We start from the raw sequence: 27,461 nt of genomic DNA, 5'->3' as shown, positions 1-27,461 counted from the left end.
TGCACATTCCAGAGGAGGACCCTGGTGTCAGCTTCTCTCAGTCGCACTTGGGAGCTGGAGAAGTTTTTTGGTGACGGCTGGTGTGAGGAGATAAGCTTCAGCATCCAGGTATGATCCGTGTTCTAATGCTTTAGCTTTGCCGAGGGCTGATTAAAGAAGCTGGAATTTTTTTTTTTAGCTTTTTTTTTGTGGAAAGTAAGGTATCATCCGGTTATTACTAAGTTCTCTTTTTGTGAAGATTGGAGCCGCCTGAGTAATGTCGCCTGTCGTTTCCATCAGAGGGCACATTCCATGGACCTGAGTCAGGGGAGCTGCTCACTACATTCTGCAGCTGTCACAGGCTCAGAATAATCACTGCTCTCTCCTTTCAGGCCACTGCCTTCCAGCCAACAACATCAAAACATTAGAAACCTCACAATACTTACCATTTTCCCTGCTTTGTTTTCACCTGTAGTCACCTTTGGGGGTATGCTGATGATCTGTAAACATTTTCAACAACGAAAATTAAATCTGAAGTGTCTCAAGGTTCATTTTTTTTAAGATTTCTTTTCTCTTTTATCATTGAACATGTCTTAATGAGTAGCTGGCGGTCCTTAAATATAGTCAGAGGACGTGTCAGTGGGCGGCACGGTGGCACAGTGGTCAGCACTGCTGCCTCACAGCGCCAGGGACCCGGGTTCGATTCCTGGCTTGGCACATTTTCTGTGTAGAGTTTGCACGTTCTCCCCGTGTCTGCATGGGTTTCCTCCGAGTGCTCCGGTTTCCTCCCACAGTCTGAAATACGTGCTGGTTAGGTGCGTTAACGCAAAGAGGCGCCGAACTGTGGTGACTAGAGGAGTTTCACAGTAACTTCATTGCGGTGTTAATGTAAGCTTACTGGTGACACTAATAAATAAACTTTAAAAACTTTAGCTCGCCAAACTAATTAAAAAGTTTATTTATTAGTGTCACAAGTAGACTTACATTAACACCGCAATGAAGTTAGTGTGGGAAATTCTCTATGGGCCGAACATAAAATATGGAGGGAGGTCTATTCATGTTTTTAAAAAAAGCTAGAAAATAAATTACGTTTTTGAAATTTGTGGCAGCGACCTGGCTGATTTTTTTTGCATCGGTCCTTTTTCCACCAATGGAAAGGTTTCGAGACCAGTCTGAACCAATACTTGGTAAAAGCAGAATCCTGCAGATGCTGGAAATCTGAAATACGAACAACAAATGCTGGCAGCATCAGTGAGAGAGAGAAAATTGGGCACGATCTTACCGCCCATTCCCACCGCACTCCCACTGCAGTGAAGACAGAGAATTTGACAACAAGCCAAATCTCCGTTCCCTGCAGCGGGATGGGAAAATCCCATCGGTGCGAACGGTCGGAAAGTTCCGGCCAATGTTTCGAGTGTCTGAGCACAGCAATGTCCTGAGAGGTTCTGGTGAAAGGTCACGGCCCTGAAAGGCTGGGCCGGATTTTCAAAGAGATTTTTAAGGATCGGAAAATCATGGATCTGGAGGTTTGTAACTGGGATCCCGACTCCTTCTGGGCAGTCCGCAGTTTTCTATGAGGGTGAGGCTGGAATGGGAAACCTGCCTCTTGTCAGTTAACAGCTCCGTAAGTTCCTGAATGAGCCTGCCCAGTTCAGACTTGCATTTTTAACCTTCCCGTTGGCAAACCCAAACCGCCTGCTCCACGTTAGGGCACAGCTGCTGTGTTTTCCACAGGGCCGTTCATGCCTTTAGTTTTGTATTTCGCTTGCTTTTTGCGGGACCTGCTAGTTCAGGTGTGAACACTGGAACTTTTATGTGTCCTGCACCGTCCCTTATGGCCCCTTTGACGGAGCTGGCTCCATAAGGAGCTGCCTGTTCTCTTTGGCAAGGCCGCAGTGGCCTCCATCATGGCTATCGCCTGCTTTTGCCACTGGCGTGCTGGGGAAGCGACCCCCCCCCCCCACCTTCCCCCTCACCTCCTGAAGCTGCCCAGCACCAGTATCTGAGGGCCAAGTGTACTCCTGACCAACTAACTACTTTCAGTTTGAAAATGGCATCGTGAGATTCATTTGGATGTCGGGCTTCCTACCCCACTGTGAACATCATTAACTTTACTTCTCTCTCCACAGAGGCTGTCAGACCTGCTAAACGATAACAATTTTCAGTTCTTGTCCTAAGAGTATGGTAGATGAGTGATTATGGTACTGGACTAGAAACCTGTGAAGCTATAGGCTGGATTTTACAGCCCCCCCGCCCCCCCCGCCAGGGTATTTGGTAGTCATGGGGCTGCAGGGGAGGAAGCTGGGAAAATAAAATGGCTGCCAGCCCAAGCACAGCCTGCCTCACATGTGATGCTGGGGGGAATGATGTCAGCAGCCCATCCGCCCTGAGGCCTATTGAGGCTTCCAGTGACCAACAAAGGGCTCTGCTGCATTTTTTTTAAAAACATTTGGCAGGGGAAGGCAGAAGCGAGATGGATAGCCAGCAACTGCTGTCAGGCAGGAAGCAGGTATCCCTCCTTTAGTGCGTCCCCTCTGCCCATCGAAGATGCCACCCTGCCAACATCCTCCCTTTAATCCTTATCCCCTGACTTCTCCAAACTCCAGAGCCTTCCCCCACTTTAGCGGGGCCTGCCAGCCAGGCTTCTTCAAACTCCCAGACCCCCACTTTTAAGTCTGGGGTTCCATCACTTCTTCTGAGGGATTCTGCCTCTTTCTCAGCAGGTGGCCACTGGTTGACCCTGGGGTTGCTGGGAATCCAGAACTGCCAGGCAATCTGATAAGCTGATAGATCTCTAGGGTGCAACTTCTTTCCAGGTGGGAGCAGCAAACCCACTCTGAAACATGTAAGGTTGCTCCCAGGAGAGCCATCTCACTGGATTCGAAAGAGCTGGTGCCAGTCGATGGGCAGAATGGCCCATATTATTCTAAAATTCCACCTATCCCTGATGCCCTTTCTAATCAGTGGAGCTTTGTTATTTACAAAGGTGGAGGCAGGATTTAATCAGCTGACAGGAGTTTCCCCTGTTGATTGGAGAACTAGGGGAAATCTTCTCCGTTCCGTGGGGATGGTATGAAGTGTGGCACTTACATGACCAACATCCAGCCATCCCCTAGATTCAAGACTATTTAAATTGCCTGCAAAGAGAATGGGCCCCATTTGAATTCTGAGCAAGTGTGGGCATTAATGGGTGAAAACTGGGCAATATTCCATTTATCAACTGCTGTTGGAATCAATGTAAGAAACAATAAGACCATAAGACATAGGATCAGAATTAGGCCACTCAGCCCATCGAGTCTGCTCCACCATTCAATCATTGCTGATATTTTTCTCATCCCCATTCTCCTGCCTTTTCCCCATAACCCCTGATCCCTTTATTAATCAAGAACCTATCTATCTCTTTCCTAAAGACACTCAATGGCCTGGCCTCCACAGCCTTCCACAGATTCACCACCCTCTGGCTAAAGAAACTCCTCCCCATCTCTGTTTTAAAGGATCATCCCTTTAGTCTGAGGTTGTACCCTCTGGTTCTAGTTTTTCTTACTAGTGGAAACATCCTCTCCTTGTCCACTCTATCCAGGCCTCGCAGTATCATGTAAGGTTCAATAAGATCCCCCCTCATCCTTCCAAACTCCGATGAATACAAACCCAGAGTCCTCAACTGTTCTTCATACGGCAAATTTTTCCAGGGATCATTCTGCTAAACCTCCTCTGGGCCCTTTCCAAGGCCAGCACATCCTTTCTTAGATACAGGGCCCAAACCACTCTAATAATCTGTAATGTTTGCAATACGGGCAATAATTTGCAAATATACGATAATTGCTCGGAATTTCTTCATTGAAATTGTTCTGTGTAGATTCAAATAAATATTAGTGACATTTAAGGGAATATGTATTGTTACAATCATTTATAAAATCCAAAAAATTACTGATTAATTTGCCAACTATTAGAGGCTCCAAATTTCAATAGGAAGTCCAGTAAAACTTACCAGAATTTCCCATTTGTAATAAGCAGAACCTCCACCCACTCTGCAAAGTCAATCAAATTTCAAGGGGTTTATTTATTTATGTGATACAAGTGGACTTACATTAACACTGCAATTAAGTTACTATGGAAATCCTCGGTGGAAAAGGTGACTGAAGGGTGGATCTGGCAGAGGGGGCTCCCAGTGCTGGCTACTCCCATTTACCTGGCTCAGTAGATACTTGGAGAATGTACCAGATCTGTGTTGTCAAGTGGTGAGGCATGTTGGCCTCTAAATGGGGTCCCACCAAGGATGAGTCCATCAAGGCAAAATCACAGAAGACAAGTATTGGATTGTGATCCATACGGAGCAGCCGGGTATTGGAGATACATCCACAGTGATACTGGTTCCTATATGGAAATTAGGACGCTGAAATAAATTAGACACAGGAGTCCTGTAAATTAGGAGTCCCCCACAGAGTGCTGGGCCAGCACTGGAGTACACCAGCAAGTGCAGGCATAATTACTGACTGCATGGCCGCACAAGAGGTTATTGCAGAAGGTCAGGGGGCATGGAGTTGGGGGTAGGGTGTTAGCGTGGACAGAGGATTGGTTGTCAAATAGGAGGCAGAGAGTGGGGGTCAATGGGTGCTATTCGGATTGGCGGTTGGTGACTAGTGGAGTGCCCCAGGGGTCGGTGCTGGGATCTCAGCTATTTACCATTTATATAGATGATCTGGAGGAGGGAACCGAGTGTATGGTGTCGAAATTTGCTGATGACGCCAAGATTGGTGGAACGGCAAATTGCGCGGAGGGTGTGGAAAGTCTGCAGGAGGATCTACATAGGCTGGGCGAATGGGCCAGGAACTGGCAAATGGAATTTAATGTTGGTAAGTGTGAAGTTATCCACTTTGGTAGGAATAATGTTAGGAAGGTCTATTACTTACATGGCGAAAAACTGCAGCAGGTGACGGTGCAGAGGGACCTCGGGGTCCTTGTGCATAAGACGCAAAAACCCAGCTTGCAGGTGCAGCAGGTGGTCAGGAAGGCAAATGGGATGCTGGCCTTCATAGCGAGGGGGATTGAATATAAAAGTAGGGAGGTCTTGCTGCAGCTGTATAGGGCATTGGTGAGGCCGCAGCTGGAGTACTGTGTGCAGTTTTGGTCGCCGTACTTACGCAAGGATATTTTGGCCTTGGAGGGAGTGCAGAGGAGGTTTACTAGGCTGATGCCGGAGTTGAGGGGGTTGAGCTATGAGGAGAGGCTGAATAAACTAGGCTTGTACTCGTTAGAGTTTAGAAGAATGAGGGGAGATCTCATTGAGACATATAAGATGATGAATGGGATGGATAGGATAGAGGTGGAGAGGCTCTTCCCGCTCAGAAAGGACAGTAGGACTAGAGGACACAGCCTCAAGATAAAGGGGGGGCAGTTTAGAACGGAGTTGAGGAGGAACTTCTTCACTCAAAGGGTGGTGAATCTCTGGCATTCTCTGCCCGTTGAGGTGGTGGAGGCTGCCTCGCTAAATATTTTTAAGACGTGGGTTGATGGGTTTTTGATAACGAGGGGATTAAGGGTTATGGGGAGAGGGCGGGAAAGTGGAACTGAGCCACAACAGATCAGCCATGATCTTATTGAATGGCGGGGCAGGCTCGAAGGGCTAGATGGCCTACTCCTGCTCCTATTTCTTATGTTCTTATGTTGTTATTACTTTGCTGGCCAGAAGGTTCAGGTCAAGAATTACAATCTCAGGCAAAATCAAAGCGGTTTTATCCATCTACATTTGCTGCTGACAGCAGATATACTTCAGAATCATAAAATCCCTACAATGCAGAAGAAGGCCATTTGGCCCATTGAGTCTGCACCAACCACAATCCTACCCAGGCCCTATCCCTGTAACCCTAATTACCCCCCTGACACTAAGGGGCAATTCAGCATGGCCAATCAACACATCTTTGGAGTGTGGGAGGAAACTGGAGCACCTGGAGGAAACCCAAGCAGACATGGGGAGAATGTGCAAACACACAGATAGAGACCCAAGCCAGGAATTGAACCCGGGTCCCTGGCGCTATGAGGCAGCAGTGCTAGCCACCAGAATTGTGTAGAGATTTTCCAGTGGTTCAAGTTGCAGTTATATTTATCACCCTTTCTTTGACAATCTCAGTAAAAACTACGTCCAGATAGGAAATTGTTTTTCTTGCCGTCATAGATCCAAGATGTTAGCAAAATGTATGAAATGTCTGTAAACCTTAATAGAGGAGATCACCTTCAGATCCTTGCCCTCTTTCCTTGTGGAAACCTAAGCAAAGCTGTGGCTTCAGCATTAGCTGTTCAGAGAAGAATTCTTCTAAATAAAGGGCCTTGCACAAGAACCAAGTTCCCTCCGAGCTGCTCACCATCCTGTCTTGGAAATATATTGTGTTCCTTCATTTTTGGGGCAAAATCCTGGTACCCCCCCCTCCCTAACAGCACTGTAGGTGTACCTACACCACATGCAGCGATTCAAGAAGGCAGCTCACCACCACCTTCTCAAGGGCAATTTTGGATGGGCAATAAATGCTGGCCCAGCCAGCAATGCCCACCCCCTGTGAAAGAACACATTTTTAAAAACAGTCGAACAATACATGAATTAGCAGCAGTGACCTGCATACTGTATATTAATAAGTATTTTAACCTGAAAGATGCTGTCATTTTTGTGTTTTATTGTTGGAGTAAATAGCATTTATCAAAGTGACCATTTTGTTTTTGAACTGGTAAAATAGAAGATTTTTCTGAGTTGAATTGAAAGCTATTATTTCGTTTATTTATGTGCTGTTTGCACTGCAGGCTAACAATCACCACATCATTGAAAGTCGCATCAGGACATTTCTTTTCATAAAGAATATTTGCAACATATTTTAGATTGCTATTGCAATTGCAGTGAATGAGACCTTGTGTTTTGAGGAACTTCTGCTTTTGAGAAAATAAAAACCTATCAAAAATGAAATAAAAGCCCGGAATGCTGGAGTTTCACAGCTGTTCAATTGGCACCTAAACTTGGGATGATCTTCCATCAGAGCAGAGTGTTTTTAAAATGCACAGGGGCCATTTTGGGTAATATTTAAATGCCTTCCATCTCCTGAGACAATGGTTTGGTCAATTCTGTGTTAAACATTGCTGAGTGTGCTAGGTGCCCCACTCTGGCTAAGCAATCTCTACTGCATTCGTTGCTAAGTAACGCAGTGGGATGAGAAGGTGCACAATTCACTGGTTTGTGTTTTCTCTGGGCCCTCTTGGACAGCTGAGCTTTTTGGCTGCTGTCCGCCTCTCCCAATGCCCTTCCAAACAGTCAGCCTTCAGGGAGCTGTCCCTCGGTTGTCAATGTCCATGTCTGCCATGTTCATATTTTGCTTGTAGGTGTCCTTGTAGCAGAGGTTATAGATGCCCAGGTGGTCCTGGCCCAGTGACCAGTTCACTATACAGAAGGTCTTTGAGCGTGTGATGGTCGTGCATCTAATGAACATGGCCAATCCAGTGCAGGGAACATTGGTTTAGCACTGAATGGATGGTGATGGAATTAGCACACTCCAGGATTTTGGAGTTGGAGATCTACTCCAGTCAAGGGATGCTGAAGGTGTGTCTGAGACGGCAAAGTTATCAGCTGTGGCTCGGTTGTAGCATACCTGACTCTGGATTGTAAGGTTCTGGTATCATGTCTCTCTTTCCTGGACCTGAGCATAACAATCAATGCTGACTCTCTAGTGCGGTATAGGGAGAGCATGGCACTGTCTCTCAGATGATCTGTTAAATCAAGATCTTCATGAGTGGCAGTACAAGAGTCCATTGCCTTGTTTCGAGGAAGACCTGGGGAGGTAATCCGTTAAATAATAGTTAAATGACGGCTTACTTATAGCATTTTTGCTACATATATTGATTATTTAAACACAAAGATATCACGTAGTTTGCTGCAGCCTCATTAGCTACATTTTTTTATATTACTAAATAAATATGTGTTCACATACATTTATCTTTTACAGTTTGCCACTCCTTAGCAGCACCGTCCAGTGGTTGCCTCGTTTCAGATTGAAGGGCCTAGCTAATAGAGCTGGTCAGGTGTTAACCTTATACTGAAGAGAACAAACTGCGGCAAATGCAACTATTGACTTGGCCAAAAGCAGCAGGATTCAGTACCCAAGTACTTTAAATCTGGAGTCAATTGTTAATGGCTAGTGGTTCGAGAATGCAGTGAATGGAGACTCCATGAAGTGTCAACGTGGGTTACGTCCCTGTGGTTGAATTAGGAAGATGAATGTAGAAAAGCAGACTTATTATTGCCAGTGACACATCAACCTATTTCAGTGCTGCTTAGGATTGGCTAACAAACCTGTCGTCCTGATCACATACTGCATTGTTTTGGTACAACATCCCAATTTATTAGTCTCAAGTAAGGCTTACATTAACGCTGCAATGAAGTAACTGTGAAATTCCCCTAGTTGCCACACTCCAGCGCCTGTTCGGGTCAATGTACCTAACCAGCACGTCTTTCAGACTGTGGGAGAAACCGGAGCACCCGGAGGAAACCTACGCAGACACGGGGAGAATGTGCAGATTCCACACAAACGGTGACCCAATCGGGAATCGAACCAGGGTCCCTGGCACTGTGAGGCTGCAGTGCTAACCACTGTGCCACCATGCCACCCTATTAAGCAATTTTGACTGAGGGGTTTGTCTGTTTATATTTGCATTCTAATTTCATAATCTGTTATATCAAGCCTGTCAGAAAATATGACCACTGTGACCCCTCTGGCCAGCTGCAGAGTGTAAAGAACATCATACGTCGCTCTCATTATCCTCAGCTGTGTACTTTTTCTATTTCTAGCTCATTAATGTCTCAATTCTGTGGCCCTAAGGAAAAAGATGTGCCTCCTTCTGTGTGCAATAGAAAAACCCTTTGCTTCTGTCTGAGCCAGTGATGCCTCCTGGTAGTAGATCTTTAAACGTATTGGGTGAAATTTTCAACTGCTGCCCTGCTGTTTATTGCCCGATAAAGGGGAAATTTACAGAGAATTATCGAGTGGGTCCTTTGTAAACTGTTTTAATAGCCTGGGTAAGTTGTCAGACAGGCCCTTAAATGGGCAATCTGCCAATCCTACCCCAAAGACAGAAGGCCAGTTCAAATATACAGATTGGGATCCTAAGCTAGTTGTAAGATGCCTGTTGCCATTTCAACTACAAATGGGTGGAGACTACATGTTGGATGTTAGACCTAGGTATTCCACATATTAAACAGCCTAACCAGTGGTTACTGGGGAACTCTCATTGTAGTGGTCTGGAGTATTGTATCGTCGAACACTAACCTTTTATTAAGAACATGGGGGGTGTGGCACAGTAGCACAGTGATCAGCTTTGCTGCCTCACAGTGACAGGGATGCAAGTTCAATTCCCAGCGAGGGTCACTGTCTGTGTGAAGTTTGCACATTCTCCCCGTGTCTGCGTGGGTTTCCTCTGAGTGCTCCAGTTTCCTCCCACAGCCTGTAAGTGCTGTTAGGTGCATTGACCTGAACAGGCACTGGAGTGTGGCAGCTAAGGGAATTTCACAGTCACTTCATTGCAGCGTTACTGTAATCCTTATTTGTAATTAATAAATAAACTTTAACTTTAACAGTGCATTCCGTTTATAAACAGGATACAGTCCTGACTAAGTGATATTTTCATGCTGACTTCTACCAGACTGTGTGACTCTCGACACTATAGACCAAGGGATTCCCACCAAAGGCAGCAGATCTTTGGCTGCTCTCTAAATTCTCTGGTTCTGCCGACGATGGTTCCTGCCTTGGCCAGACTGGAGATGTGGGCCGTACTGTTTTCCCCAGTCCCACATTATCACTTACAGTCCTGAACACCCTAATACTACAAGTTTTACTGCTGCGGTGTGTACTCTATTCCTCTGGCTATATGCAACTGAAGGTCTTGTTTACTGTTTTAACTGCTGCCAATCACTAATGAGTTAAGTAAGTGACGTACAAATGCCTTGAGATCCGACTCCCAACTTGTGCGTGTAATTTTTTTTTAACTTGTGTTCCTCCTGCTTGTAGGCAGTCTCCAGTTTGGTAAATAATGTTTCCACTTGGCAGCACATCGAAGTCCTCACTTTCTGATGTCAACAAAACTGGTGCAGTACCCATCATGCTGTGGGTGTGACTGCGCTGGCCTCAGGGGGAACGGGTCTTTACAGGTTTTCCAGGCTTGGTGTGTTTTGTCGCTGGGTTTGTGTTTGAGGAAAGTTCTTTTTGTTTCCTACATTATTTCCCTTATTGTCGACACACATGTCCTTGTTTCACTTCTGCATTTCTTTCCCGCTGTGATTTGTGTTTCCCGCAATGCACTCCTGCACAGTTTCTCCACATCCCTCCTCTTCAACAACATGTTGTCACTCGTGGGGGTAATTTTAATCAAGCTTGCCTGGTGGGAAAGTAGATAGGACGGGTCTGGCTGTACATCACGTTTCATTCCACATTCCTTTGGAAAGCACATCTTGCAGGGTATAAAACAGGCAGCCAAACCAACTGACTGCCAAACATGGTGATTGCTGCTGATGTGGAACTTCTGACTGCTGAAGGTCAGATGACATTTTCGCAAGATCATTTCATTCAGAGCCTTTAACAATCAAAGAAAGTAGATCTCTGGTTCCTCTGCCTGAGCAGCATTTGAGCACAGGCCACAGAGGTGAAAGGATAATTCCTCCAACTTTTATTGGCAATCTCATCTCAGCAAGTACGAGAATAGAGGAGTGGGAAATATAACGGTCGGATGATTGCAGTACAGCTGGGATTGAGGAATATTGTCAGAATAATGAAATGGTACAAATTGCTTTTGTTTCATTTCAACTGTTCACAAAGCTTGGCTCAATTTAGATGAAATATCTAATTTATGATGTTTACCTCCTTTCATTTTTGGAGTGAGTGTGAGGTGACAATATTTGTATATATTTATTTGTTTGCTATTTCTAGGTCTGTCTCTCCACACTTACAGGTATTGATTCCCTTTGTTTTTACGCAGACCTAAAGAACAGTCATGGCTACATCTCAGAATACCAACAGTGAACAAGTTGTTCCAGGAGATAATGATCAAGATGATGTCCTGTCTGTGCAGGCCCGATATCTCCGCAGTCCATCTCCCAGCAGGTCTGATGTGTGCAATGATTAATTCCCTGGCGTAAACAGATCCAACCACAGATATATGTGAACTCTCAGTGAGCAGCATTCTTGCCTCTGAGTCAAAAGATTGTGGGCTTGAGACCCGCTCCAGAGTCCCGAGCACTAAGATCTAGGTTAACACTGCAGTGTCCTGTCTCTGTTAGATGAGATGTTAAGCTGAAACGTCACCAACCTTTCAGGTGGATGTAAAATATTCAATGCTTCAGGGCAAGGGGGGAGTGGGAGTGGCTGGGGGGAGCTTCTGATAATTGTGCTGTGGGGAGAGAGCCCGCGATACCTTCATAGTAGGAGGTGGAGAGGGGAGTGGGGGGAGAGGTGGGTGCTGAGGGAAATTTAATGTCAGTTTTGATCAGGCAACCCTTTAAAGATGGTGCCCTGATCTCTGTGGATCCAGCCTTACCGGATGTATCAGGCTCTGCCAATGGGAGTATTCCGCCTAATTTATCTAAATTGCCTTGAAGCTCGTTAACATCCTCCTGACCACTCACATTCCCGCCAAGTCTCATGTCACCTGCAAACTTGTAAATGTTACATTTGGAGCAAGAGCAAAAACAGAATAACCGAGAGCCCAGAAGGTCCAAGAAATTAAGTTTGATTGACTGAATAAGATCAATTTACATCTCCTTGCTCTCGACCCATTGTTGTCCAACCCCACTTCACACGTCTCCATCTTCTAAGACATCTGCTGAGGTCCTTTGTTAAACAGGAGTCAACATATCAACCAATGTCTAACTTTCACAAATTTAAAGAATTAAAAGATCAATGATCAGAACAGCTCGATGTGATTGAGCTATCTACTTAGAGCGACAAGCACTCACCAGAATGTGTCAACAAAATATTTTCTCCTTTCTGTGGCCACTTTTGAATAGTCTTGCAAAAAGCTCACCTGGTCTACTTCGAACAAGGGGTAGGTAATCAACACCTGGGGCTTTTGTTTGATGTATTTTCCAAAGACAACATCCCCAACAGCACAGCGCTCCTTCAATACACTGCAGAGTTATTCACCTAGATAATTTACAGTGCTTAACTCCCTGGTATAGAATGTGAAATTACAACTTTTTGACTTGAAAACGAGCATTCTGCCCCCGAGACGCACAGTCTGGTGAAAATGAAAGAGTAAGAACTCCTCTAAGGTAAAAGCAGAATTCCTAATGTAAAGCAAAATTAATAATAAGGGCTAATAAATAATCTGCTCAGTAGTTCAATAAACAATGAGTTGTTGGAGACAAGGGGCAACAATGAAGGAAGAGGCAAAGAAACAATATTGAAATGTGCATTAGAAATTTTAAAAAACTTGTGCTTTTATTTTCATTGACAGATTTTCCACTCTGTCAGAAACCGACACAGAAAGCATCTTCATGGAGCCCATCCATCTCTCACCTGCGGTTGCTGCGACCAAGATAATTAATGAACGTAAGGTGCTTATGTTTCTAGATTACCCCCAGAAATATATCAAATTTTACAGCTTCCCTGGGCCCAATTTTAAATCTAGGTTCTGCGCAGGTGGGAAGCAGGGAAAGTTTGAAACTCACCCATTACCCCAGCAGAGGCTCAGGCATATTTAATTTCCATCATTATCGTTACATGTCAGCAGTAAAAAGAATTCTTGCAGTGGGTTAAGAACCAAAGGAAGGGTAAGATTCTGTATTTCAGTTCCTCTGTGAGATTTAGGAGTGTGTGTGCTTAGGTTGCCGAGCAATCCAGTTAAGCAGAAGTAACTTGGCACAATATTTAAGTGTTTATATATCTTAGTAAAATTCACTGATGTAAATGTAGTCCATGAATAAGGATCAGCACCAAAATCTTCTTAGGTGCGAAATCTGAATGGTCAAAAATCTCAGAGTTTTAAACCAAATCAGGCCAATTTAGATGTCAAGGAGAGAGACACACAACGCAATACACAGAAAAAGAAAGATTTTTGTTGTTTCAGTCACAATGATTTTTGAAAAAAAGTAAAGAAGAAGACATTTTAAAACATTGGTGTTAATTGTAATTCAGTGAAGTGACTTAATTAATTTTTTGAATTTTTTAAATTAGAGATCCTTTATAGTAAAACAAATGTTATTTAATAACACAGTTTAACTCTAACTCCAGCAAATGAAGCAGTGTAAATATTACCCACTGAACAATATTTAAACATGAAAAGAAACAATGCTACTTTCTAACTTATCACTGTTTCAGTTCCAATGAGGCAACATTTTTCTTACAGATTCAAAAACCATAAATATGCATCCTATGCTGAGTGGAAAGTGCTTTGATGCTTTCAGAGAGATTTTGTGGAGAGCTTATAGACCTCTGTCTTTAAACAAACTCTAGCCAGAACTGAAAGCTGTTTTTCCTCTGCTACATATCTAACTCCTCCCACCATTCTATATACCTAAACTCACCTTCTGTTCCTTAAATAAAAAACCCGAGGGGACCTTTTCTTTTTGTAAATAAAAGTCCATTAGCTCTCTCCTAAGTTAGAACAGAATGGCATAGAATCCCTACAATACAGAAGGAGTTCATCAAGCATACACCAACAACAATCCCACCAAGGCCCTATCCCCATAACCTCATGCATTTACCCTGCTGGTACTCCTGACACTAAGGGGGAATTTAGCATGGCCAATCCACCTAACCTGCACATCTTTGGACTGCGGGAGGAAACCTGAACACCCAGGGGAAACCCACGCAGACATGGGGAGAACATGCAAAATCCACCTATTCAGTCCCCAACGCCAGAATCAAACCTGAGTCCCTCACACTGTGAGGCAGCAGTACTGACCACTGTGCCACCTAACACTACATGGCTAAAGTGAGCACTTCCAGCAACTGAGCTGTATTCCTTCCAGAAATACCTACTGCCTGTAGAAAAAAACTGAACTTTAAAACAGTCCCCCTAAACCTAAGAATCATGTATACATATTTATAGCTACGACTATTATCTCACCTCTTTAATAATAGCTTGTAACATTTTCACTATGATACTGTTAGGCTAGCTGACCAGTGTCCTACTTTATATCTCCCTCCTTTATTGAATAAAGGAATCAGATACACTACTTTCTGATCAGATGGAACCTTTCCAGAGTCTAGAGGATTTCAGTAAATTAAAACCAATGACTCAATATCTCAGCAGCTATTACTTTTAAAACTCCAGGATGAAGTTCATCAGGACCTACGGAGTAGTCAGTCTTTAGTTGTAGCAATTTTCTGAATACCCTTTCCCAAGTAATTACAATGATTTAAGTTCCTCTCTCCCTTCCGCCTTTTAATTTAGAATTATTTCTGTGCTTCACTGTCCCAATATTCAATCTGAATTTTAAATGTTTCCAAAATATTCATTATCTATTGCTACTTATGGGTGGCATTGTAGCACAGTGGTTAGAACTACCGCCTCACAGTGCCAGGGACCTGGGCTCAATTCCCAGCTTGGGTTACTGTCTGTGCAGAATCTGCACATTCTCCTCGTGTCTGCATGGGTTTTCTCTGGGTGCTCCGGTTTCCTCCCACAGTATGAAAGATGTGCTGGTTAGGTACATTGGCCACTCTAAATTCTCCCTCAGTGTACCCGAACAGACGCCGGAGTGTGGCGACTAGGGGAATTACACAGTAATTTCATTGCAGTGTTAATATAAGCCTTACCTGTGACTAATAAATAAATTAAATAAACCTGTAAACTTTGCTTCTTTGTCTTTTGTATCTGAAGAGTTGAAACCCAAAGGAATAAAAGTTGAGCCAATGTCATCAAAAATGATGGAATCAGCTGAGCAGCTACTGGTGGAAGATCTTTATAACCGGGTAAAAGTAAAGTTTGATGACACCAGCAAATTCAACACACCCTGCATCATGGACATCGAGCGTGCTTTGATGCAAAAGATGGAGGCCCCCAGAGAACTTTTGGATGAGGTGTGGCCAAATGTCTACATAGCTGAAAAGTAAGTCCAACTAAGGAATATAAAAGCAAAATAGCATGGGTGCAGAAATTGGTAACGAAACAAGAAAAGAATCTCAGCCATTCAGGCAGGATCAGTGGAGAGAGAAATGGAGCTGATGTTTCAGATAGAATTATGGCATCATTGAATAATAATAACTGCCTCACAGTGCCAGGGACCCGGGTTCAATTCCTGACTTCGCTCACTGTGTATGCAGAGTCTGCACATTCTCCCCGTGTGTGCGTGGGTTTCTTCCCAGTGTCCTGGCTTCCTGCCATGGCCTGGGAGACGTACTGGTTAGGTGTATTGGCCATGCTAAATTCTCCCTCAGTGTAGCCGAGCAGGTGCAGAGTATGGCGAAACTGTTTTCACAGTAACTTCATTGCAGTGTTAATGTAAGCCTGCTTGTGACATTATTAAATAAACACAGAAGGTGACCATTCAGCCTGTTATATCTGTGCCAGCCCTCTGCAAAAGCTACTCAGCTGATCCCACTGCCCTTCCCTTCCTCTAGTCCTGCTCTTTGTCCAATCTCTTTCTGAAGGCCCCAGTTGAATCTGCCTCCACCACACTCTCGGGCAGCACATTCCATATGTTAACTTGCAGCACAAGAGAAGCTTATCCTCACATCACAAACCACATTAAATTAGTGTCCTCTGGTTCTCGACGCTGCTGCCTGTTTCTGTTGAGCTACTTTTTCCAGGCCTCTAGTGATTTTGAACAATTCTATTAAATCTCCTCTTTTTGAGGGAGAACAGCCCCAGCTTCTTCGATCTATTCATGTCTCTAAAGCTCCTCATCCATGGATCCATTCTTCCAAACTTTCTCTGTACCCTCTTATAGCATTCACTGAAGTGCCTGCCCAGAATTGGATAAAATACTCTAGCTGAGTTTGAAACAGAGTTTTGTAAAGGATCCTCATCATTTCCTTGGTTTTAAACTCTAAAACTGCCATTTATAAAGCCCAAGATTCCATATGAAGTCATGTTACAACTGTACAAAACTCTGGTGCGGCTGCACTTGGAGTATTGCGTACAGTTCTGGTCGCTGCATTATAAGAAAGATGTGGAGGCATTGGAAAGGGTGCTGAGGAGGTTTACCAGGATGTTGCCTGGTATGGTGGGAAGGTCTTGTGAGGAAAGGCTGAGGGACTTGAGGTTGTTCTCGTTAGAGAGAAGAAGGTTACGAGGTGACCTGATTGAGGCATACAAGATGATCAAAGGATTGGATAGGGTGGACAGTGAGAGCCTTTTTCCTCGGATGGTGATGGCTAACACGAAGGGACGTAGCTTTAAATTAAGGGTTGGTAATTATAGGACGGATGTCAGAGGTAGGTTCTTTACTCAGAGGGTAGTAAGGGCGTGGAATGCCCTGCCTGCGACAGTTGTGGACTCGCCAACTTTAAGGGCGTTCAAATGGTCATTGGATAGGCATATGGATAACATTGGAATAGTTTAGGTTAGAGGGTCATTAGATTGGTTCCACTGGTCGGTGCAACATCGAGGGCCGAAGGGCCTGTACTGCGCTGTAATGTTCTATGTTACATATGCTCGTTTAATCACTTTCTCAATCTGTCCTGCCAACTTCAGTGATCTGCAACATAGACCCCCAGGTCTTTTCATTCTGCATCTCCTTCAGGATTTTGCCCTTTATTTTGTATTGCTTCTCCTCATTCTCCCTTCCAACATGAATCACTTCACATTTCTCTGCTGCTCTCCAGCCTGTCAATGTCCTCCTGAAGTCTGTCCTCTTTACGGTTCACAATACTTCCACGTTTTGTGTCATCTGCAAATTTTGAAATTTTGTCCTTCACATTCAAATCTGTGTCATTAATATGGATAAAGCAAAACAGTGGGCTTGATAAAATCAATAACTGTTTGTCAGAACAAAAACAAATGGACATCTAACAGGTATTAAGGCAGGCAAAGAGGGAGGGAGAGGAAAGGTCTGTGTTAGGGTGGAAGGTAGGAGAGATTAAATGGCAAAAGGGATGATAGCGTAAGATTAATGGGAATGGAAAACAAAACTGAAATACTGCAGATGCTGGAAATCTGAAATCAAAATACAAATTACTGGAACTGCTCACCTGGTCTGGCAGCTTGTGTGGAGAGAGGAACATAGTTAACATTTCAGGTCAAAGGTCTATTATTCAAGGACTGCCAGATCTATTGAGATGGTAATGAGATGAATAAAGAAATTAATTTAGAGGAGACGTTAGCTGAGAAAACGGGGTCAGCGGCTATCCTTTGAACAAATGGCAGCAGAGGTTACGACCTGAGATTTCTGGACACAATGTCGAGTATGGGGGGCTGGAAAGGGCTTAATGGAAAATTGAGGTGCTGTTCCTGGAGTTGATGTTGAACTTCATTGGAGCAGTGCAGGGAATTGAGGACAGATAGCTCAGAAAAGTGGGCTGGGTGTGAGGGACACTATGCGAAGGATGGGGCCTTTCAAAATCTGGAAAGTTCTTTCAGAGCGTTTAACACAAAGGTTGCTGTGAAAACTACCCCAGTGCTGGGAAAATGCTTGGAGCAAACCTTCATCCTTGAAATTACTGTTCAATCAGCTCACAAACTCAGAAAATAGCTATCATCTTTCATTTTGTCTTTCCAGGAATGCAACTGTGAATAAGGTTCGACTGAAACGCCTGGGGATTACTCATGTCCTTAATGCTGCCCATGGTACGGGTGTGTACACCACAGCAGGCTTCTACGCAGGAATGGAAATTCAATACCTTGGAATCGAAGCGGATGACTTCCCGGAATTTGACCTGTCCAAACACTTCCGTAAGGCTGCAGAGTTTATGGATGAAGCACTCCTGACGTACAGAGGTAAACTGTAAATCACATTCTCAATACCAATCAAACCAGGGCATTGTAAAGTAGCCGCCAACTAGAAGATATGAACCTTTGTTTGCCATTGATGCTACTGGCCTCCGTTAGGTGGATCTGATGCTTGGAGTTGCATGACACGGCCCAATATATATTCATATGTATTGTTTCCTTTGTGAAGGGTATTGCTCAAATTTTTAAATTATCCTTGTGCATGAGTCGCAAAAACCCAGCTTGCAGGTGCAGCAGGTGGTCAGGAAGGCAAATGGGATGCTGGCCTTCATCGCGAGGGGGATTGAATATAAAAGTAGGGAGGTCTTGCTGCAGCTGTATAGGGCATTGGTGAGGCCGCAGCTGGAGTACTGTGTGCAGTTTTGGGCGCCGTACTTACACAAGGATATTTTGGCCTTGGAGGGAGTGCAGAGGAGGTTTACTAGGCTGATGCCGGAGTTGAGGGGGTTGAACTATGAGGAGAGGCTGAATAAACTAGGCTTGTACTCGTTAGAGTTTAGAAGAATGAGGGGAGATCTCATTGAGACGTATAAGATGATGAATGGGATGGATAGGTTAGAGGTGGAGAGACTCTTCCCGCTCAGAAAGAATAGTAGGACTAGGGGGCACAGCCTCAAGATAAAAGGGGGGGCGGTTTAGAACGGAGTTGAGGAGGAACTTCTTCACTCAAAGGGTGGTGAATCTCTGGAATTCTCTGCCCGTTGAAGTGGTGGAGGCTGCCTCGCTAAATATTTTTAAGATGCGGGTTGATGGGTTTTTGATAAGAGAGGGGATTAAGGGTTATGGGGAGAGGGCGGGAATGTGGAACTGAGCCACGACAGATCAGCCATGGTCTTATTGAATGGCGGGGCAGGCTCGAAGGGCTGGATGGCCTACTCCTGCTCCTATTTCTTATGTTCTTATATATCCCCTAATCCTAGACTTCTGCAGTCAACAGAAATAATTTCTCTCTATCTACCCTATCAGTATCCCTTAGAGTTCCATTTGATATCTTGAAAACTTTGATCAAATCACCCCATAACATACAGCATTTGATGAGGTGCCGTATAGTAAGTTAATACACAAGAGTTGGGTCTGAAATATTAGCAGAGTTAGAAGATTGGCTAACACACAGGAAGCAAAGAGTGGGGATAATTTTTTTCACATTGGCAGGATGCATAAGTGTGGAATGCTGCAAGAATAAGTCCTGGGCTCTCAGCTATTTACAATCTGTATCGCAAATAAGATGTAGCACCCCAGAGTTATGCATCTAAGTTTGCTGGTTATATTTACAAAGCTATGTGACAATGCAAGCTGTAAGGAGGGCAAAAAGAGGCCATGAAAGAGATCTAGACAGATTAAGTGAATGGCCAACAATGTGTCAGATGTAGTATAAGATGGGCAAGTGTGAGGTTATTCACCTTGGTCATAAGAATAGACAAGCAGAACATAATTTCAAGAGGGCTGCAACTTGTCAATGTTGTTATTCAGAAGGTGTGGTACCCAGAATTGCTCACAGTACTCCAGGTGTGGTCTAACCAGGGCTTTGTTTAACTGAAGCATGACTTCTCCCCCTTTGTGTACTAGGCCTTCAGAGAAAAGGCCGGGATTCTTTTTTATTATTGTAATCTGTACTTGCCCGTCATATTTGAATGATCAATGCACATCGATCCCCAAATCTCTTTGGATCTCTACTGTTTCCAGCTTTTCCCTATTCAGCAAGCACTCTGATCTACCCTCCTTAGGTCTAAAGTCACACTTGCCCATATTGAAATCGATTTGCCATATTTTGTTCATTCACTAAGTCAATTAATATCTCTTTGTAATTTCATGTTTCCATCTGCACTGCTTACAATTACTCCTATCTTTGTATCAACCTGGATATTGGACTTTCTCTCCCATCATCTACATCATTAATAAACATGCAAACAGTTGAGTTTCTAATACCAATCCTGTGAGACATCTCACGTCACAAACTGCCTATTAAGAGTACCTGCTCATTATCCTTACTTTCTGTCTCCTGTTACTCAACCAATTTCTGAAACAGGTAATAAATTGCCTTTTAATCCATGAGTTTCAGTTTTAACTAACAATCTCTGAAGAATTCATTGAATGCCTTTTGGATGTCCACATACATAACATGCACAAATATTACCCTGCGTTCTACTTAAATCATCAGTTCAAAAAAAATTCAGTTTCTAGAGGCATTATCCACCCTTTACAAAACCATGTTGCTTCTATCTGATCTGCTGAAAGGTTTCAAGGTGTTTCAGTCATTCTATCCTTAATTATAAACTGTATTCATTTCCCAACAATAGATGTGTTAATTTCTCTCTAATTCTCTACATTTCCCTTCTCACCTTTTTTAATTAGTGGAGTGACATGTGCAATTTCTCACTCTAAAGGAATAGATCCCAAAGTGAGGTTACTTTGAAAGACTATGGGCAGAATTTTTCGGCTGTGCTCACTCCAAGACTGGAAAATCCAGCCCGAGATCAACAGACCTTTGCATGATCTATGACCGCCTGTTACCATTCCTGTGGCAGGTGGGATGTGAAAATTCCGGCCTAAGTTTAGGGCAATATTCTAATCCACTTCCTTTAAAACATTCCATAATTCCCACTTGTACTTTCCTCAGTAGCCTTGGATGCATCCTATTTGTACCAGGAGACTTTTCTTTTTGAGGACTACTGCCATTTTACATACACCCTCCTTATTTTTATCCTATCCAATATTGCCACTGCCTCTTTTACTGCTACTTTTGCAGCTTCCTATCCTCGAGTGAAGACAAATGGAAAGTAGTCATTTAGAACCTTGGCCACGTCTTGAGACTCAACAAGAAATTTTGTTTCGGTCCTTAATCAGCCTCACCTTCCATTGATTACCCTTTTATTATTTATATGTTTATAAAAGGCCTATTGCGTTTCCTTTTATGTTAGCTGCTAGCATCTCCTTTCCCATATTCTCCTTTTGTCCCTTTTATCCCCATGTTTAGATTGCTTTTGCTTGTTCTATATTCAGCTTGGCTCTCTGCTGCATTATGAATCTTATAATTGTAATAAGTCTCCTAAATCTAGCTCATTTTAACCTGTATAGCTCTAGCCATTTAGAGAGCACTATGTTTGCAGACCCTTTCTTTACCCCCTCATAGGAATGTGCTTTCCCTATACCTGAACCATATATATTCAACTATATATGTATAAGGAAGCTGTAAAGTGTTTGGTGAGACTGCATCTCGAGTACTGTGAACAGTTTTGGTCTTGTTAGTTAAGAATTGATTAGAAGCAGTTCAGAAAAAGTTCACTCAACTGATTCCTAGGATGAAGGGGTTATCTTATGAGGAAAAGCTGATCAGGATGGGCATAAACATATTGGACTATAGAAGAATGAGAGCTGGTCTCGTTAACATATACAAGATTCTGAAGGGATTTGACAGGATGGATATTGTGAGGATGTTTCTGTTGTGGGGACATGGTGTAAGAATTAAGGGTCTTCCATTTAAGACTGAGGTGAGATGATTTTTCTCTCAGAGGGTCTCTTCCCCAGTGAACAGTGGAGGTTGGGTTGTTGAATATATTCATGGCTGAGTTAGATAGATTTTTGACTGACACAGGATTCAAGAGTTAAAGGAGGCCAACAGGAAAGTGGAGTCGAGACCACAATCTTATTGAATGGTGGAGCTGGTTCAAGGGGCCAAAATTCTTACGTCTACTCCTCATTCTTGTGTTCTTGTGCACCACTTTCTTTTTAAGGTCTTTTATTGTTTAATTACTGTTTTACCTACCAATATTTGATTCCAGTCAACCCTGGCCTGATCCCTTTACAACTCAGTCAAGTTAGCTTCCTTCCGGTTAAGTACTTTTGTATTTGATTGCAAGTTGCCTTTTTCCATGACTGTTCTGGCTTGGATGCTGTTATGATCCTTGCCCCCCAATTAATCCCTCACTGAAACACACTCTACTTGCTCCACTTTAGTTTGCAGGACTATATCCACCATTGTTTCTTTCCTTGTTGGACTGGAAACACCGAGAAGTGTTGGATGAGATTCTACAGCTTCCCAGCCACACGCTTCCCACCAGCGGAGATGGCATGTTGTTTGTTAGCAGTGGGATTTGCGCCACTCTCAGTGGGAATCCCCATTGACATCACCCCAAGCTGGCAGTGAGCCTGTGGGCAGGGTGCACTGCTGGCGGGTCCAGAGAATCCTACTAGATTCTCTGCCAAACGGCCGGAGAATTCCGACCATTCTATAATACACCTTTCAGGAATTCCTCCCCCTCTTTGCTTTTTACACTGGTACTAACTCAACCTATATTAAGATAATTGAAGTGTCCCGTTATCACCTTGTTGTAGATTTTACATTTTTCTGAAATTTGCTTGATAGCGGCGTTCAAACTCAAGAACGGTTTTTGAAGAGTAAATAAGAAAAAGCTACTACTGGCAGGAAGGTTGGTATCCGGAAGCAACAGATTTAAAGGGAAGGGTTTTCCACGCATCCCACTGTGTGTTTTGCAATTGGCTGGTAACAGGATCTTCTCAACGGGATCTTGTCAATGGGTTTTCCCATTGAGTATACCCCTTGCCAGGTGAAATCATGGCAGGAGTGCGCTGTTAGCTGGCCCAGAAGAACCCGCCAGCGTGAATGGCCAGAAAGTTCTGGCCAAGGTGCTTGACAAAGCACCAGAGGATAGGGAGGAAAGCAGGTAGCTCTCCGTTATTGCCACTATATCACAGCAACTTGTTCACCATCCTTACTTACCACTCTTGTTGTATTTATGTGCTGCACTCCAAACCACCTTAGACTGCTGTGGATTTATCCCTTGTCTAGTTCCTTCTATTGATGAATCATTTATTATTCCAGTGCTATTTTTGAGAAAGTGACCAAAGAGGTGGATGGGGGTAAGGCGGTTGACGTGGTATATATGGACTTTAGTAAGGCATTTGATAAGGTTCACCATGGAAGGCTTCTGCAGAAAATGCAGATGTATGGGATTGAGGGTGATTTAGGTAATTGGATCAGGAATTGGCTAGCAGATAGGAGACAGAGGGTGGTGGTTGATGGTAAGTATTCGTCATGGAGTTCAGTTACAAGTGGTGTGCCTCAGGGATCTGTTTTGGGGCCACTGCTGTTTGTAATTTTTATTAATGATCTGGATGAGGGTATAGTTGGGTGGATTAGTAAATTTGCTGATGACACCAAAGTCGGAGGTGTGGTAGATAGTGAGGAGGGGTGTCATAGTTTACAGAGAGACTTGGACAAGTTGCAGAGCTGGGCCGAGAGGTGGCAGATGGAGTTTAATGTGGAAAAGTGTGAGGTAATTCACTTTGGCAGGAATAACAGATGCGTAGAGTATAGGGCTAACGGTAGGACTCTGAATAGTGTTGATGAACAGAGGGATCTAGGTGTATGTGTACATAGATCCCTGAAAGTTGGGAATCAAGTAGATAAGGTTGTTAGGAAGGCATACGGTGTCTTGGCGTTTATTGGTAGGGGGATTGAATTTAGGAGCCGCAGCGTCATGTTACAACTGTACAAAACTCTGGTGCGGCCGCACTTGGAGTATTGTGTGCAGTACTGGTCCCCACATTATAGGAAGGATGTGGAGGCATTGGAGAGGGTGCAGAGGAGGTTTACCAGGATGTTGCCTGGTATGGAGGGGAGGTCCTATGAGGAGAGACTGAGGTATTTGAGGTTGTTTTCGTTAGAAAGAAGGCGGCTAAGAGGGGACCTTATTGAAACATATAAGATGACTAGAGGTTTAGATAGGGTGGACACTGATAGCCTTTCTCCTTGGATGGAGAAAGCTAGCACGAGGGGGCATAGCTTTAAATTAAGGGGTGGTAGTTATAGGACGGATGTCAGAGGTAGGTTCTTTAGCCAGAGGGTGGTGAGGGATTGGAATGCCCTGCCTGCTGTAGTTGTAAATGCGCCTAGTTTGGGGGTGTTTAAGAGATCCATGGATAGGTTTATGGATGGAAAGGGATTGGTTTAGATTAGAGGGTCATTGCTTTTTAATTGGTCGGCGCAACATCGTGGGCCGAAGGGCCTGTTCTGCGCTGTAATGTTCTATGTTCTATTTGCCTCTCCCCGTCCTATGTATGCTTTGTTTTTCCTCTTTAACATTTCATCCTGGTGTCTTTCCCCTTCCAAATTAGTTTAAACCCTCCTCTCACATCATTAGTTAAACTTCCTGTAGGGATATTGCTCCTAGCTCTGTTGAGGTGCAATCTATGTACTTCAAAAGGTACCTCTTGGTCCCAGTGCCCAGGGGCCAGAAGCATTTCTTCAGCTTTGCGATAGTCTGCTTTATCCTATTATTCCTATTTCAAAGACACAAGGGCACAATGAGTAACATTGCCTTTGGACTTCCACTCTAGCTGGTAATATTCTGCTTATAGGACCTCAGTCCTCCTCTTCCTTAGCATTGGTTCCCCACATTTAAATGTACCGCTTCCATCAAATGTTACAATTTTTAAAAGAGGAGTTGGAATAACTTTTCTTTTCTTTCTCCGTAGGTAAAGTTATGGTTTGCAGTGTCATGGGAGTCAGCCGGTCAGCAGCCCTAGTGGCAGCCTACCTTATGATCTTTCACCATATGACAATCATGGAAGCATTAATGACTCTACGTAAAAAACGTCCAATCTTCCCAAATGAGGGCTTCTTGATGCAGCTTAGGCAACTAAACGAAAACCTTTTGGAAGAACGAAGTCAGTGTGACCCTGATGATGATGATGATGATGAGACTCTAAGCCAATGTTCTGTCATAGAAGCAAAAGACTATTCTGTCTCTGTGGCCGGAGAGGAGACCCGGAGCATCATGGGAGCTAAAGCACATTCTATCATGGTGGAAGAGGAAGACACAAACAGCTTATTTGCCAACAGTTTAGTCAGCTCTGCAACAAAAACAAGCGTCGCTTCCAAAAGGCCACCACTAATCGATGAAGCTGAAGAGGAAAGGCTTTATGACGAGTGGAGAGCAAAACAAGGTTTGTCACCAATAGAACGAACCAAGAAACCACGAGAGGACGAACCCAAACCTCCTGAAGGTCTTGAGGAAGAGAATAATGTTGATTGGCTAGTTAGGGAATGGCAAAGTAAAAATGAAAAGTTTCAGATGGATCCGTGTTGGCTGCCTGAACTGAGTAACAACGAAGAAGACACAGGATCCATTGCTACCAGAAGCAGACAATATCTTGGCAGTAAACAAGATGACACTGCGAGCATCGACAGTCTGGACAGCGAACTTCTTCAACAACGTTTAGTGGAATATTCAAACAAGCCAAGGAGAACTCGAAATGACTCCTTATCCACTGAAGCCAGCACTTGGGATATGTGGGATGAACGGTTACTTGAGATCAGCAAGAGAGCTGCAAGAGGTGATGACAGCAGCAGCATAGCTTCTTTTAGCTACAATGAAAAGAAGAGAGAGCCAGATGAGGAAAGTTCTGCTTTCTCAGAAACCAGCTCGATGTTCAACTTCTGCAAGAAGCACAAAGACAAACTGACCCCCCTCGAGAGGTGGCGTGTCAAACGGATACAATTCGGATGGAATAAAAAAGATCCCAAAGCAGATGGTGAGAATAACACTGAGGAAGGTGAAGAGGGGGAGGAAGGAGGATTAAAGTCACTTGCTGACGTCAACCTGACTGCTTATCAGAGCTGGAAGTTGAAACACCAGAAAAAACTGGGCAACGAAAACAAAAATGAGATCATTAATCTGGCAAAAGATGAAGATATTACATCTAAGAGAACTAAGCAAAGGCGGGCTGAGGTCCTGGAACGTTCCAAACGGACACTGGAAGAGAGTAAGTCCTTATCCGAGTGTGAGACGGAGAGTACCATGAGTGGGAGCATTCCACTATCTGTTTTTGGATGCAGAATGTCTGACAGAAATGTAGGTGATGATACTGCCTCTATGTTAAGCATGCAGAGTGGTGGGACCTCAGCATCCAGAGCCAGAACTGCCTCAGCTGCGGCAGTGCCAATGCCACCATTGCAGGTAAATCCTGATGCCACTGTTTCATTCTCCAGCATTCAGGATTGGATTGCTTCTGTGGTCAGTGAGCAAATTGCACTGAAGCAAACGGAGATCCTGGGCACTGCCTCACTGTTAGACAAGAACGTCCAGCAAAGGGCCACTGGAAGATACGCAGAAGATGACAAAATGTCACTTCTCAGCACGCAAACTGGGAGTGCCTGTTCCAGCTCCCTGCTGGGGCCTAGAGCAGCTCGCGGGACAGACACTCAGTCCGTCCTGTCAGGCTGCAGTCTATCCAGCTTCAAGTCTGAGGGCTTCAGTTCGAAGGAGAAGATTACAAAAACAAGCAAACCTCTTTATAGCTTGTTTGCGGATGAAGTTAATCTTAAAAAGTTGGACTCCAAGAACAAGGAGATAAAAAGTGAAATGAGAGATAAGATGGACGCGTACAAGAAAGAAAAGGTCGCTGTCGACAATAAACGCAGCACGTTGTATAAGAAGAAGAAGAAAGATGAAAGTGGAGATGAGGAGGCGGCTGAAACAGGTTCGTGTTTGTCCTATCCAAGAACAGATAGGTTTGACACAGCTTCCAATATTTCAGATAGTCATTTATACACAGGTATCAGTGCACCAACCCCAGCTACCAATATCCAGAAGTGGCTTCGAGATGTTAAGGAAGTAACTGTTGATGATAAACCCTTAAAATATGACCAGATTATGAATAAAGAACCAAAATTCAATCGGGCTTCTTATCTGCATGAACGTGATAGTGGGTCATCACCAAATCACCAACTGGATGCAACAAAAGGTTCATTATATCTTTCAAGAGATGTTGATTTGAAAACGCCATTGACAAGCTCAGAAGAATATACATCTGGAAGATTTGCTTCTTCCTACAGATCAAATATTGATGACGACTATATAACCAAGTCGAGATATTCCACCCCATCACCCGACTATAGTTCTCGAAGGCTAAAGGAGGATGGAGCTGGTAGTTCCAGACAACAGCGCTCTGAAATGCCCCCTATTGAAACACAGCATTCGTATGTTGGTTTTCAACCATCAGACCAATCAACTCACCTCTCCCCAAGGGGATCTTTCTTGCGCCATTCAGAGACAGAACTAAATGGCCACAATCACGATGATACCCTGGAGACTCATACAAAGAGAACATTTAAGCAGAGTTTTGCAAGTGTAGATGAACAGGCCAGTTCTAAAGGGAACAACAGTGACCTTGAAAACCCTTCGGCAAAGAAAGGTTTGAAGTCTGGATCAGGAAACAGCAGTGAAGACGATGATGAAATTATAGCTGCTTGGAGGAGTCGTCAAGAAGCCAGAGTCAAGGATAAAAAAAGGCGCCAAAAAGAATAGCAACAACAATCAGTGATACAATGGAGTTGGTGAACGAGAAGCTACGTATGTACCACCGAATTGGAATGCACAACAGAAATAGAAGAGGCAATTTTAACAAGCAACTTAACAACCCTCTGACCCTACCAAACCTGGGACAGCAGTGCAATCTGATGCAAATTTCAAATTCACTGGCAATGTTTGAGAGAAATAAATTTTACAATCCTTTGGTGGCAATAAAATCTATGTCAATATATA

The 27,461-nt window shown here is 43.8% G+C and overlaps 1 protein-coding gene across 1 annotated transcript; it reads left to right on the top strand.

The window, feature by feature from the left end:
• styxl2 (serine/threonine/tyrosine interacting like 2) lies at positions 1 to 27,461 on the top strand. The gene is made up of 6 exons (XM_080203454.1): positions 1 to 108; positions 10,981 to 11,105; positions 12,457 to 12,551; positions 14,827 to 15,055; positions 17,666 to 17,883; positions 24,391 to 27,461. The coding sequence occupies exons 2-6, from the start codon at positions 10,996 to 10,998 to the stop codon at positions 27,222 to 27,224; spliced, it is 3,486 nt and encodes a 1,161-aa protein (XP_080059580.1). The 5' UTR covers positions 1 to 108; positions 10,981 to 10,995; the 3' UTR covers positions 27,225 to 27,461.

This window comes from Carcharhinus amblyrhynchos, chromosome 15, assembly GCF_965287045.1.
Source record: "Carcharhinus amblyrhynchos chromosome 15, sCarAmb.v2.hapA, whole genome shotgun sequence".
Lineage (NCBI taxonomy): Eukaryota > Metazoa > Chordata > Chondrichthyes > Carcharhiniformes > Carcharhinidae > Carcharhinus > Carcharhinus amblyrhynchos.
Note: the sequence above shows the minus strand (reverse complement) of the source record. Positions and strands in the feature narration are given on the sequence as shown.